This window comes from Myxine glutinosa, chromosome 4, assembly GCF_964187855.1.
Source record: "Myxine glutinosa chromosome 4, kmMyxGlut1.1, whole genome shotgun sequence".
Classification (NCBI taxonomy): domain Eukaryota; kingdom Metazoa; phylum Chordata; class Myxini; order Myxiniformes; family Myxinidae; genus Myxine; species Myxine glutinosa.
Window position 1 is genome coordinate 13012299 of NC_136264.1, and position 14495 is coordinate 13026793.

At 48.2% G+C, this 14495-nt stretch overlaps 1 protein-coding gene across 1 annotated transcript; it reads left to right on the forward strand.

Annotated features, from left to right (window-relative positions):
• Nucleotides 1-1587: 1587 nt before the first annotated feature.
• Nucleotides 1588-14136, forward strand: LOC137424443 (apelin receptor A). Its single transcript, XM_068111909.2, has 2 exons — nucleotides 1588-2515; nucleotides 13092-14136. The coding sequence occupies exons 1-2, from the start codon at nucleotides 1668-1670 to the stop codon at nucleotides 13552-13554; spliced, it is 1311 nt and encodes a 436-aa protein (XP_067968010.2). The 5' UTR covers nucleotides 1588-1667; the 3' UTR covers nucleotides 13555-14136.
• The last annotated feature ends 359 nt before the right edge of the window (nucleotides 14137-14495 follow it).

The window sequence follows — 14495 nt, forward strand, 5'->3', positions numbered from 1 at the left end:
GCTTCACCGAGTGATATTTGAGCCCGAGAGGTCAATGGCCACCCTTGTCAGGTTACAGAATCGGGTCAAATTTGAGCCCCGGCTGGAGAATTAATCTTCGATTACCTCTTTGTATCCCTCAATCCAAAGTTGTGTTTGAAGCTATATTTGGAGGAGCAGGTACATATAGGTGGTGCGGGCCTCGTTCACACGTTTCGCTATGTTATGAGATTGCCGAGTCCGGAAGGTTTCTCCTTCTCACCTCCATGGTTTGGCAGCTGGTAGCGCCTGGCTTCCGTCGCCATCACGGTGACAGACCCTCCGCCCGTCCCAACTTGCATCCCCGTGATAATTGACCCCCTCACCTATGGTTCCCTCAAAGCGATGCCAGATCCCCGCCGGGTGACCGGCTGGTCGGAATGTCCGGCGCAATCCCCGCTGGCTGCATCTGCGTACAACAAGGTACAGGGAGACATGGTCGTTGTACGTTGCTGATGGCTCGGCTCCATTATAAACTATCCGGTGTCTTTTCGCTCCCCGGTGACGTTAAAACTGCCTCCCTTGCCTAGTCCTGACCACCTCACGTGTTTACACGAGCTGCACGTTCGCACAATGGGGGACGTACGGTGAATTTCCCGTTCGCGTTTCACTAAAGGCGCGAATAAAGAAACATTCGAGGTGTGTCGTGACTCGTGAGACACTGAAAAGAAACAACAACCGGAAAGTAAAGTGCATAACAACTGTGTAAAGTGAAGGCATGATGGGACAATGACCCCATTCGTGCAGGTGTGATGGGCCAAATGGTCTCCTGTGTGCAGCCATGATGGGCCAAATGGCCTTATATGTGGGGATGGGCCAAATGGTCTCCTGTGTGCAGCCATGATGGGCCAAATTACCTTATACTCGTATGTGGTGTGATGGACCAAATGGCAGGCATGATGTGCCAAATGACCACCTGTGTGCAGTTGTAATGGTCCAAATGATCTCCCCTTGTGCAGGTATGATGGGACCCAAATGGTCTTGTGTGTGCAGGCATTATGAGCCAAATGGTCTCGTGTGTGCAGATGTTATGAGCCAAATGGTCTCGTGTGTGCAGGTGTGATGGGCCAAATGGTGTCATGTGTGCAAGCATGATGGGCCAAATGGTCTCGTGTGTGCAGGTGTGATGGGCCAAATGGTGTCGTGTGTGCAAGCATGATGGGCCAAATGGTCTCCTCCTGTGTCAACGTTCAGTGTATTAATCAACCATATGTTTGCTTCGTGGGAAACCTGAAAAATCTCAAAAACCAATCGGAGAGCTTTAAACAAAACTGCCAGAGTGCTTTCAATCTGAGATAAGGTGTCATGGGAGCTCCAAACAATCAGACAAGCTTTGCTGGAGGAACCAAAACACCCAGAAGGCTCTTTGAACCCACGACGGTCACCGTAAGGTAAACGTCATGACATGCTCGATCCCCATCGCTGTCATAGTGCAGATGAACCTTCAGTTTCAGATGATAGAGAAAGGGTGACGAATGTCAGCGCTACTTCCACCCAAACACCACGCCCCCTCCATAACCCCCACGCCCCTCCCTCTCATCCTTTCTCAACTCACCCGCCCCTTGTTGCGCCTTTAAACGGCACAAGCGAAGCACAATCACCCATCGGGTCTTCCTAGACCTCCTGCACTCATCGCTCAGGACCCAAGCATGTCTCCCAGTGCGCCGACGCACCCATGGCCCCCGTTCTTCTCAAACTCGACTTACTCGAGCACGGAGCACTGCAGCGACCTGCACGAACCGTACATCAACGTGTTCCTCATCCCCATCATGTACGTGCTTATCTGCGTGTTGGGCACCGCGGGCAACACCTTGGTGCTCTTCACGGTGGCGCGATCGCGGGTGCGGCCGAGGCGCATGGCCGATTCGTACATAGCGAGCCTCGCGCTCGCCGACCTGGTGTTCGTGCTTTCGCTGCCTCTCTGGGCCGTGTACGCGTGGCGCGGCTACGACTGGCCCTTCGGCGCCGTGCTCTGCAAGCTCAGCTCGTTCGCGGTCTCCCTGAACATGTACGCGAGCGTCTTCTGCCTCACCTGCCTGAGCTTCGACCGCTACGTGGCAGTGGTGCACGCGGTCCCCGCGGCGGCGGCGCTCCTGCGCTCCCGCACCGCGGCGCACCTTTCCCTGGCGCTGGTGTGGCTCCTCGCTCTGCTCGTGTCGCTGCCCTCGGCGGTGCTGCGGACGACGCTCACCGACTACGTGATGGCCCCGTGGACCACGTTGGACGACCTTCCCGGAGGAGCGTGGACCGAAAATGACACCGACCTGCGCGCTACCTGGAGCACACCTTATGATTACTTCGACGACCCGGACGTGTTACCGGGTTGGATAATCCACACGTCCTGCGATTGGGACTTCCCCGACGCAGACATTGTGAAAGAGGCGCACTGGTCGGCCTTAAACAACCTGCTCGGGGTCCTGCTCGCCTTCCTGTTGCCCGGAGGGGTCATGGCCTTCTGCTACCTGGCCATCGCACGCAAGCTCAGCTCACACTTCACGTAAGAACCGCACTCGGATTTCCCGCCGAAAATCTCAAATGGCCTTTATAGTGTTTCCAACAACTCGCGTCATTCAAACTTCGAACCGTTTAAAAGTTTCACTTTATCTTGTCGTGAATTAATTCACCTGTGTTAAGATCAACTAGAGGGGCCTAGAGGCCCCGTTGGTCCATTGCACCAAATTTTAATTGGCCTTCACCGTCTTCTAGCACACCTGCCTGCCAGTCTTGGGGGTCTTGGGGTTCTTTTGAGTCCCCAAGGACCTTTGGGGTCTTTTGGGTCTTTTTTTTTTTTTTTTGTATACAGAATAGAGGCTCGTGAAAGAGCTAACAATTATCATACAAAAAAATCAAACAAACAAAATATATAACAAGTACACATACATTCAAAGTACACCGCCCCATGCCAAATAATTAAATATGCTGCAGCGCGGCATTGCCGGGGCGCCTCCGGCGCCCGGCAATACCGCAGTGCAGCTCATTGAGGCTGCATTGGGAGGGAGAGGTGTACACTAATTGATTGATTAATTGTATAATTAAAATCAATAAAAGATTATCACAAAATATTTTCATAATCAATTGGCTAATCGCATAACTAAACCAGTAGTGCTTCATCCGAAGATGTATCTTTTAGAAATTTAATTAAATAAGTCATTTATAAAAAATTAAATAATTAATTGATTACTCAATAAATAATTAATCGATTAATCAATAAATACTTAATAGATGAAATGATTAATCAATAAATCAAAAATATCCTTGATAGCCACATCACTTGGTCATTCATGTCCAAATATTAGCTTCCCAGCTCAAAAGGTGCCTGAGATATTGGCCAAATGAGAAAGAAAATAAATAAATGATTAATAATGAAAATAAATAAATAATAATCATAAAAAAATTAAATTATTAATCAATTTGGTCAGAGAACACATAAGCTACCACTATTTCATCAGAATCTGTAACTTAAAAAAAAAAAAATTTTTTGTCATTAATCGAATAATTAAATAATTAATCGATTAATTGATTAATTAATAAATCAAAAATATCCTTTGCAGCCAAATCACCTGGTCATTGGCATGTCCAAATATCAGCTTCCTAACTCAAAAGGTGCCTGAGTTAATAATGGTCAGAAGATAAATGAAATTTAATTAATTAAATAAGTACTTAATTAAACGCTAATAATTAAATAACTCCTCAATTAATTGATTATTCAAAAAACAAAAAATACCGTATTTGACAAAGGACTTGCTCACTATTGTGCCGAAATTTCAGCTTCCTAGCTCAAAGGATGGCTGAGATATCGTCCGGACAACCAAGAAAACAAGAAAACAAACAAACAAACAAGAAAGAAAACAAGAAACCAGAGTGAAAACTGAGTACTCTCTTTCAGCGTGCGTCACTGCCGAGCCCCCTTCGGTGCCCGGCAATGACGATTTGCAATGCCTGGAGGTGGCATAGGAAAGGAGCGGTGTACAAAAAGGGGAGCGGTAGACAAGATGGGGAGAGAAGGGGAAGCACACAAACAACATTTGAGAGCAGGAACATCGGGAGATCTGTGGGAGGGAGTGGGCTTGGGGGGAGGAGGCGTGGGAAGGTCAGGTCTCCTGTGCGTACGTGCAGCTCGTGTAAACACGTGAGGTGGTCAGGACTAGGCAATGGAGGCAGGTGAAGATCCGTGGTACAGGTCTACTGAGTCAGTTGGGTCCTCAGGGATGTTTGGATCCTCAGGGACTTTTGGATCATCGGGGGTCTTAAGGATCTTTTTTTTGTATACTGAATCGAGGCTCGTGAAAGAGCTGACATTTACTTCACAAACAAATCAACCAGACAAACAAAATATATAAAAAGAGGGAGTGGAAGACAAGAGAAGGGGAAGCACACAAACACTTGAGAGCACACAAAATTTAAGAGCAGGGAGATGTGTGGGAGGGAGAGGGCTTGGGGGGAGGAGGCGTGGGAAGGGGGGGGGGGGGTGGGAGAAGTATAAAACACAAGGTCACCAAGGACTTCCAGGACAGAAGTTGGTATTTCAAAAAAGTGGAATTGGGGTGAAATTAGCGGGGATAGAAAAGATCAAGGTTTTGGATGGGGGAAGATAAGAGATGGTGGTGAACAGCTGTTTTAAAGACCTGGAGGGTGGAGTGGGATTGAAGAGAGTGAGGGAGTTTGTTCCAGAGGCAGGAGAAAAGAGGAATGAAGGAGTGAAGGTGAGCAGAGAGTCTTGATTTTGGCAGTTTAACCATAAGAGGGATGCTGGCAGATCTTGTGCGACCTGTAGGAATATTTGCGGGACAGAGCCCAGAGAGAGCTGGGGGGGGCAAGGCCAGAGAGCAGTCGGTAGAAGACGGAAAGACCACCAACCTGCCTGCGGTGAGTGAGTGAGAGGCCCTTGGAGTTAGCTTCATCGCGGGAGATTCCAAGGGGTCTTAGCAGTCTAAAGAGCTAAAAGGTACATTTCAATTAGTAGTACACCCTAACCCTATGGGAGCGGCAGAAAGGGTCATTCCTCTCTGGTATATATATAGATTACAGTAGATCTAGGGTCGGGCATCAAGAACATCGGGGGTTCATTTACCAACTTTCTTGTGCAGAGCTCGCTAAGTGGTTTAAGCATTCGAGCAAGCGCTCCATTCAAAACCGTTGATAAGGAATGGCTGGCTTGGCAAGCGCTAGCTAGCTGCTTGGTAAATAAACATACCCCGGGTTTCCTCCCTTTCAGTTTCGTGTTAAACAGCATTAGCGACTGTTTCAAAAGGTGATCATACTTGTTTGTACTTTACAATATTTACCTCCGCCACCAAAGGTGGATGGAGGTTATGTTTTCACCCCTGTCTGTTTGTGAACAAAATTTCTCAAAACGTTATGGACGGACTCGGACAAATTTGGCAGAGGTGTAGCATATGTGACAAGGACGAAATGATTAGATTTTGGTGAAGATCCGGATTCGGATCCGGCTACGAGAATTTTGTCGGTTAATCTTCACCATTGGGAGATAGGGACAAAAATGATACATAGCAGGATATGTCAAGAAGTTGTGGACAGATTCGGACGAACCTTGGTGGACCGGTTGGGTGTCTGACAAGGACACATAGATTCGATTTTGGTGACGATCTGAACATGGACTCGGATATGAGAATTATTTGATTTTTAAGTTATTCTTCACCATTGGGAGATCAGGCCAAAAACGATACATAGCGGGATATCTCTAAAAGTTATGGATGGATTTGGACGAAACTTGTAGGACAAGTTGTGTGTGTGACAAGGAAGAATCGATTCGATTTTGGTGAATATGGAATATGGAATATGGATAGCGGGGGTCTGAATATGGATTCGGATATGAGAATTATTTAATTTTTTAAGTGATTCTTCACCATTGAGTGATAGGGCCCACCAGGTGGAGGTATGATCTTTACTGAGTGCCGTTCTAAGTTACCCGACGCTCGCGAAGCGAAAAGTGGGGTTAAGCAATCGGTGTGCCGTGTCTGCATTTTAAAAATTCATTTTCTTGGCAACCGTTGGTCCGATTGACATGAAATTTTACCGTCGGAACGGCTCTGCCTGTAGATTTTTTTGCTGATAATTATGACGTCATAGGTCACGTGGTACGGACGCCATATTGGAAAAACGTTACACCTCTATATCTCCCAAACTGCTTAATGGAAAAAATTGAAACATGGCTCATTGTCAAATACACCCCATGGGAAATAAGATATGTTAATGATGATGTCATAGGTGCCTCCATTATGATCTCATAATTCCACAAGTACAACGCTGGATCAGATCAGTATTAAAAAAAAATTCCTCTGCAACTGTTAGTCCAATGAACACTAAATTTTCAGAATATGAGCGGCTCCTCCTGTAGAATTGTTCTAATGATAATTATGACGTCGTTGGTCACGTGGTACAGGCGCCATCTTGGAAAATCGAAAAAAGTTGCACCTCTATCTCCGAAACTACTCCATGGAAAAAATTGAAATATGGCTCAATGTCAAGTCCCCCCCATGGGGAATAAGATATGTTAATGATGATGTCATAAATTGACAGGGACAACGCTTAGTCTGATCATTTTGAAATTTATTCAGCGTGATCTACGCAACAATTATATTAGAGAATATAAATTTATGTCACGTGGTCTGGCAGCCATATTGGATCAAAGGAAAAAAAAAACCTTCAAAAACAAAAGAGTTCACTCGCACCAAGTTGACTGCGCAGGGTAAGTATTCTATGAATATCATCTAGTTACCCTCGCCAGAGGAGAGGGTATTGCATTTGAGTCCGTTTGTTTGTTTGTCTGTCTGTTTGTTTGTCCGCACATAATATCCGGCGAAGCCGGTGTTGTCAATGAACGCGTACGTATTATGTTGAAAAGCCAGATTTTGCTGGATCCCTTGAGAATTTTGAAGCTTTGACGCACCAAATCGCTCCATGGAGGCCGCCATCTTGCAGATGCAGAAGTATGCATAAACAATTGCGAAAAAGTTCAACAGGAGTTTGTTTCACCCGTCTTTTTTTGATTCACAATGTTATGCACCTCTAATGTGTAATTAAAATACTTTGAGGCTTTGGCTTCGCTGGCTCATTGCGGCTTTGCAGTAGCGTCATATTAAATATGATTTTCTCTGCAACCGTTGGTCCGATTGACAGGAAATTTTCACCATCGGTAAAAACTCCACCTGTAGAATTTTTTTAGTGATAATTATGACGTCATAGATCAGGTGGTTTGGCCGCCATCTTGGAAAAACCGAAAATATTTGCACATCTATATCTCCGAAAGTGCTGAATAGCAAAAATTGAGACATGGCTCATTGTAAAGAACTCTCCATGTGGAATAACATGTTAGTGATGATGTCATAGGTGCCTCTATTATGACGTCAAAGTTTGACAAGTACAAGACTTCATCGATCAAGATGAAATTTCTTGAGCATAATCTAGGAATAAATTAGTGGAGAAAAAATAATGATGCCGACATCGATCACGTGGTTCGGCCACCATATTTGTTTTAACACAAAATTCTTAAAAACAACTGAAAATACATCCTGGCGAGGGTTTGCAATCTCCGATTGCTGTTTCATGTTATGTTTTGTTATTAGAAGCGTCCTTGGAAAAACGCCACGACAAAGCTATCTTAACACGGATATACACCTCAACACGCGACCCCATTGGCGGAAAAAAACCCTTGGGAAGGGGGGCAAATAAATTCGCTACAATCTTCACCATGCGACCCTGTCAGGTTTGGTTGAGATTGGATAAGTAATGACCAAAATTTGTCAGACAGACACCAAATTGCATATTGTAGTATGATATGTAATACATAATTAATAGACACAAAAAGTATGACATGCACACACTGGAAGAATATTAGCGAATTATGATGTCATTCATAATTGGGAGGTGGGGGGATGAGGCGAGGAGGGGGAGGGTAAGGGGAGAGGGTGCATCCACCGTTGAGATACATTCCCATACAGTCTGAACAGTATATTCCAGCGATTCGCCTCAAAGAACACGAGTGGAACCCGAGACCAGAAAAGGAACCAGTGAGGGGAGGAAAGAGACGAGAATAAATTTTTTTTTTTAAACGACGGGAATTGCACAGGGGAAAAGTAAAACGATGTGGTGGAGCAAGACGGGGGTATTTAGGAAGGGAGCCAGGGGAAAACTACAAGCAGAGAGGGGAAGGAGTATGGAAACCAGGGAAAAGAGCAGGGGAAGTGGAGTAAACCCGTAAAATTGGAGGAGATCCTGGAGATCCGCATGAGAACCAGAGAGGAGGAAAACTCAAAGAAAACGATGGGGGTGGGAGTGAGGGGGTTGTAAGAAAACTACAGGACAATTGAAGTAAAACAGCAGGGGGTGCCGGAAACTCGGCAAAAGGCAGCAGTGCTGGAAGATAGGAAATAAAGCAGAGGCGGAGTGCCGGAAGCTCGGGAAACAGCGGTGGTTGTCAGAAACTAGGGAGACAGCGGTGGTTTCCAGAAACTAGGGAGACAGTGGTGGTTGCCGGAAACTAGGGAGACAGCGGTGGTTGCCGGAAACTAGGGAGACAGCGGTTGTTGCCGGAAACTAGGGAGACAGCGGGGGTGCCGGAAACTAGGGAGACAGCGGGGGTGCCGGAAACTAGGGAGACAGCGGGGGTGCCGGAAACTAGGGAGACAGCGGGGGTGCCGGAAACCAGGGAGACAGCGGGGGTGCCGGAAACCAGGGAGACAGCGGGGGTGCCGGAAACCAGGGAGACAGCTGGGGTGCCGGAAACCAGGGAGACAGCGGGGGTGCCGGAAACCAGGGAGACAGCGGGGGTGCCGGAAACCAGGGAGACAGCGGGGGTGCCGGAAACCAGGGAGACAGCGGGGGTGCCGGAAACCAGGGAGACAGCGGGGGTGCCGGAAACCAGGGAGACAGCGGGGGTGCCGGAAACCAGGGAGACAGCGGGGGTGCCGGAAACCAGGGAGACAGCTGGGGTGCCGGAAACCAGGGAGACAGCGGGGGTGCCGGAAACCAGGGAGACAGCGGGGGTGCCGGAAACCAGGGAGACAGCGGTGGTTGCCGGAAACCAGGGAGACAGCGGGGGTGCCGGAAACTAGGGAGACAGCGGGGGTGCCGGAAACTAGGGAGACAGCGGGGGTGCCGGAAACTAGGGAGACAGCGGGGGTGCCGGAAACCAGGGAGACAGCGGGGGTGCCGGAAACCAGGGAGACAGCTGGGGTGCAGGAAACCAGGGAGACAGCGGGGGTGCCGGAAACCAGGGAGACAGCGGGGGTGCCGGAAACCAGGGAGACAGCGGTGGTTGCCGGAAACCAGGGAGACAGCGGGGGTGCCGGAAACTAGGGAGACAGCGGGGGTTGCCGGAAACTAGGGAGACAGCGGTGGTTGCCGGAAACTAGGGAGACAGCGGTGGTTGCCGGAAACGAGGGAGACAGCGGTGGTTGCCGGAAACTAGGGAGACAGCGGTGGTTGCCGGAAACTAGGGAGACAGCGGTGGTTGCCGGAAACTAGGGAGACAGCGGTGGTTGCCGGAAACAAGGGAGACAGCGGTGGTTGCCGGAAAGGAGGGAGACAGCGGTGGTTGCCGGAAAGGAGGGAGACAGCGGTGGGCGGAGGTGCCGGAAACAAGGGAGAAAGCGGGGGTGGCGGAAACTAGGGAGACAGCAGGGGTGCCGGAAACCAGGGAGACAGCGGGGGTGCCGGAAACCAGGGACACAGCGGGGGTGCCGGAAACCAGGGAGACAGCGGGGTTGCCGGAAACCAGGGAGACAGCGGGGGTGCCGGAAACCAGGGAGACAGCGGGGGTGCCGGAAACCAGGGAGACAGCGGGGGTGCCGGAAACCAGGGAGACAGCGGGGGTGCCGGAAACCAGGGAGACAGCGGGGGTGCCGGAAACCAGGGAGACAGCGGGGGTGCCGGAAACCAGGGAGACAGCGGGGGTGCCGGAAACCAGGGAGACAGCGGGGGTGCCGGAAACCAGGGAGACAGCGGGGGTGCCGGAAACCAGGGAGACAGCGGGGGTGCCGGAAACCAGGGAGACAGCGGGGGTGCCGGAAACCAGGGAGACAGCGGGGGTGCCGGAAACCAGGGAGACAGCGGGGGTGCCGGAAACCAGGGATACAGCGGGGGTGCCGGAAACCAGGGAGACAGCGGGGGCGCCGGAAACCAGGGAGACAGCGGGGGCGCTGGAAAAACCAGGGAGACAGCGGGGGTGGCGGAAACCAAGGAGACAGCGGGGGTGGCGGAAACCAAGGAGACAGCGGGGGTGCCGGAAAGCAGGGAGACAGCGGGGGTGCCGGAAAGCAGGGAGACAGCGGGGGTGCCGGAAACCAGGGAGACAGCGGGGGTGCCGGAAACCCAGGAGACAGCGGGGGTGCTGGAAACTCGGGAGACAGCGGGGGTGCCAGAAACTAGGAAAACAGCGGTGTGTGCCGGAAATGCGGAAACCAGCGGGGGTGCCAGAAAATAGGAAAAAAACGGTGTGCCGGAAACTAGGGAAACAGCGGTGTGCCGGAAATTAGGGAAACAGCGGGGGTGCCAGAAACTAGGGAAACAGTTGTGGGTGCCGGAAAATAGCGGGGGGGGGGGGGGGGAGGGGAGGGGGGAGGAAGCGAGCGAACCAGCGAGGCAGCGGAAAGCAAGGGGGACAGCCTCATCTAAGCGTGCACCCCGTCCCTCCGAGCACGCACCCCACCCCTCCCAGCGTGCACCCTGTCCCTCCCACGTGGGTGTGCCCAACCTTAACCTGCACCGAGTGTGGATGAGCCCGCCCGCCTAAGCTCGCCCTTCTGCTCCGAGCGTGCTGCCTCCCCCCTGAATTCTTCTCGATCTATATTAAGCAGCAGTTAAACTTGATATTACACACAATTATCTTTTAGGAAGTTAAAGTTTTTGTAACCACACTCTTCAGAGAGTAGGAAGGACTTGGCATGCAATGACTGATGATGTGGGTCTAAAGGTCACGTTGGAATCAATTGAACTTTCTTCATTGTGTAAAAATGCATTATGTTTATGCTGTGGGCTTACAGGAACTGAGGGTGTGGTCTGTAGTTAATGTAACAGGGAAGCAATACGTCCTGCTTCTCAAAGAACAATTCAGAATCAGAGCTTGACTGCAAACTCTACTTGAACTGAAATGGGTGCTGCATTTGAAAGCCCTTTCCCAAATCCAATACACACCAGGCTTGTCTGAGCACTCACAGGAGTCGTCATCTTCTGTGAACACGTATTATATATATATATATATACAGTCACGTGAAAAAGTATGTACACCCCATGTAAAGTTTTGACTTTTTCAACATATTTCAACATACAGCTATTTGATCTTCATTTCAACAATATTGATAGCTAAAGGTGATATAATATAACAAATATCATGAAACATTTACATTTTGTAGTCCATTGTATAATTTAAATAAACATAAATGCAAATTTCGCATGTGGAAAAAGTAAGTACACCCCGACATTTATCACTACTTCAAATACCTAAAATTAGAATCAGGTGCACCAGCTCAGGTGCAAATGATTAGAACATCGTTAGAGAGGATCTTGGAGGAACTTGTCTTATTTAAACCTCAGACATTTAGTTTGATTTGCTCTTTGTTGTTGAAGTGTGTGGCGTCACCATGCCTAGATCAAAGAGCTCTCTTAGGCCTTCAGAAAGAAGGTTATAGATGCCTACGAGTCTGGGAAGGGATTTAAAAAGATCTCCAAACAATTTGAAATCAATCATTCGACTATCCGGAAGATCATCTACAAGTGGAGAAGATTCCAAACAACTGCCAACTTGTTCAGGCCAGGCCGCCCAAGCAAGTTCAGCCCGAGAGCAGACCGCAAGATGCTGAAAGAAGTCTCTAAGAACCCCAGAATGTCATCACGGGACCTACAGGTAGCTCTTGCCACTGTTGATGTCAAAGTGCACGTGTGTACCATTAGAAAGAGGCTGCACAAATTTGATCTACATGGGAGGTGTGCCAGGAGGAAACCTTTGCTGTCCAGAAAGAACATCAGGGCAAGACTAAAGTTTGCCAATGAACACCTTGGCAAAGACTAGCACTTCTGGAACAATGTGCTCTGGACAGATGAGTCAACGGTAGAGCTATTTGGCCACAGTACCAGAAGACATATTTGGCGAAAACCAAAGACAGCATTTGACCACAAAAACCTGATACCAACTGTAAAGCATGGTGGTGGAAATATTATGGTTTGGGGCAGCTTTGCTGCATCAGAGCCTGGGCAGCTCACCATCATATAATCCACTATGAATTCTTCATTGTACCACAGGGGGCTTGAGGATAATGTGAGGCCATCTGTCGGAAAGTTGAAGCTCAACCGAAGGTAGACCTTGCAACATGACAATGACCCTAAACATACCAGTAAATCCACCAAGGAATGGCTGAAAAGAAAGAAATGGAGGGTTCTGGAATGGCCAAGTCAAAGCCCGGATCTAAATCCCATCGAGATGTTGTGGGGGGATTTCAAACGAGCTGTGCATGCAAGAAACCCCTCAAACATCGCACAGCTGAAAGAATTCTGCATGGAGGAGTGGGCAAAAATTTCTCCCAGTCGATGTCAGAGACTGGTAGACAGTTATAAGAAACGCCTACTTGAGGTTGTTTCTACCAAAGTGGGCAATCCCACCTATTAGAACCAAGGGTGTACTTACTTTTTCCACATGCGAAATTTGCATTTATGTTTATTTAAATTATACAATGGACTACAAAATGTAAATGTTTCATGATATTTGTTATATTATATCACCTTTATCTATCAATATTGTTGAAATGAAGATCAAATAGCTGTATGTTGAAATATGTTGAAAAAATCAAAACTTTACATGGGGTGTACTTACTTTTTCACGTGACCGTATATATATATATATATATATATATATATAGCCAGTATAAAGTACACCATCTCATGAATGCATACAGCGTTCATTGTGCGATGCCCAGAGTACTCAGATATACGGTACAGTCCATCCACAGTTGAATAACATCACAATGCTTACATGGTTTTTTTATGTTCAATCCGACCGGGACATCGCATCTCTATATGTCTATCCAATCATAATCTCGGAACTTTGTCTGTCCCCCCAGTCATGTCCGGCAGCAGGAACGCAAGAAACGTCGCCTGTTGCAGATAATTGCCACCCTTGTGCTCATGTTCACTCTCTGCTGGTTGCCTTACCATGCAATCCGTGTGATCGATGCACTTCGACTCCTTGAGGTTTTATCCACGTTCTGCAATCTCAACCTCTTCCTTAGTTCCACATATCCTTACACCATCTGCCTCGCCTACCTCAACAGCTGCCTTAATCCCTTCCTGTACGCCTTCTTCGACTCGCAGTTTAGAGCTGAGGCACGGAGGCTGCTCTGCTACTCCCATACAACACGCTGGCTCTGCACAGCCAAAGAAAACGGGCTTCACAGCGACTCGGACAGGGTCATGCAAGCAGATTTGGGGACGAGCACAAACGGCATCAGGTGTTCTCTGGTGTCTGGGACCATAATATCACCACCATTACATTCAGAACTTAGCTCGATGAGCACAATCATTTAATGAAAGCAGGGTGTTTGAGGTAAACATGTTTAATACGAGAGTCGAGGATTTGCACTCTCGTGTAGCATTGACGGATTGGAGCCCTGCAATTGCAGGCCCGGGTCCTGGAAGACGTCATGAGGCACAAGTGGATAATGAATCGAGATAACACCATTGGAAGATAACAAGACCAAGAAACAGTTGCCCTGGGGGGGCGCTCGCCAGCGAGAGGGTACAAGGATGAAATTGGAAAAGGTGCCAGAGTTGAATATTAAACGACTTTCCTATATTTCCCATGCTTAATGTGAGAATAGGTCAGACAATTATGAAGTACCTTTAACTTATCTCGTGCTCAGCAAGAGGACAGATGTCACTGTGATTGGTATTGACAAACAGATTGCGCCACTGGGCGTACGGCATAATTCAACAATGCTGTTTGTATCTGTCGAGGAGAAAAATAAATAAATAATCAGCAGGCATGTTTGTTAAAGAAAATACAATGTTTTTAACCAATGTAGAGAATCCTATAACTTTTGTACACATGCAAGTCATTTACAATGGAAAAGAAAGTTTCATCTTTTGGAATAAAAAAGTGAAAGCCAATTGTATTTCCCCTTGTCATTCTTCTTCATCATCCAATTGATTCAGCAAGTCAAATATCTTGTGTCCACAATCTCTGTTGCTTTCCTTGCCAGAATCTCTGCCTGGAGCATCGATTGCCACCTTCATCCACTCACAGTCAACGTGGTGCCATCAATGGACTCCTCTCCAACCCTACCCGAATGGAGGATGGAGTTCTCCAAGGCTGTGTCATGGACACACTTGTTCCTCATCGATATTAACATCTCTGATACTCTGGAAAAGCTTCTCCTCCATTTTGCTGACTCGCAACGGTACCTGCCCAACAGGCGGGGCTTCAATTGGGAGGCCCAAATGAAAAGGCAAAATATCGGAAATTGAAG

Excerpts from the sequence above, each read along its gene's own strand:
- LOC137424443 (XM_068111909.2), top strand. The coding sequence starts at position 1,668 with ATGTCTCCCAGTGCGCCGACGCACCCATGGCCCCCGTTCTTCTCAAAC. Across the intron at positions 2,516-13,091 it reads AAGCTCAGCTCACACTTCAC|TCATGTCCGGCAGCAGGAAC; the intron begins GTAAGAACCGCA and ends CTGTCCCCCCAG.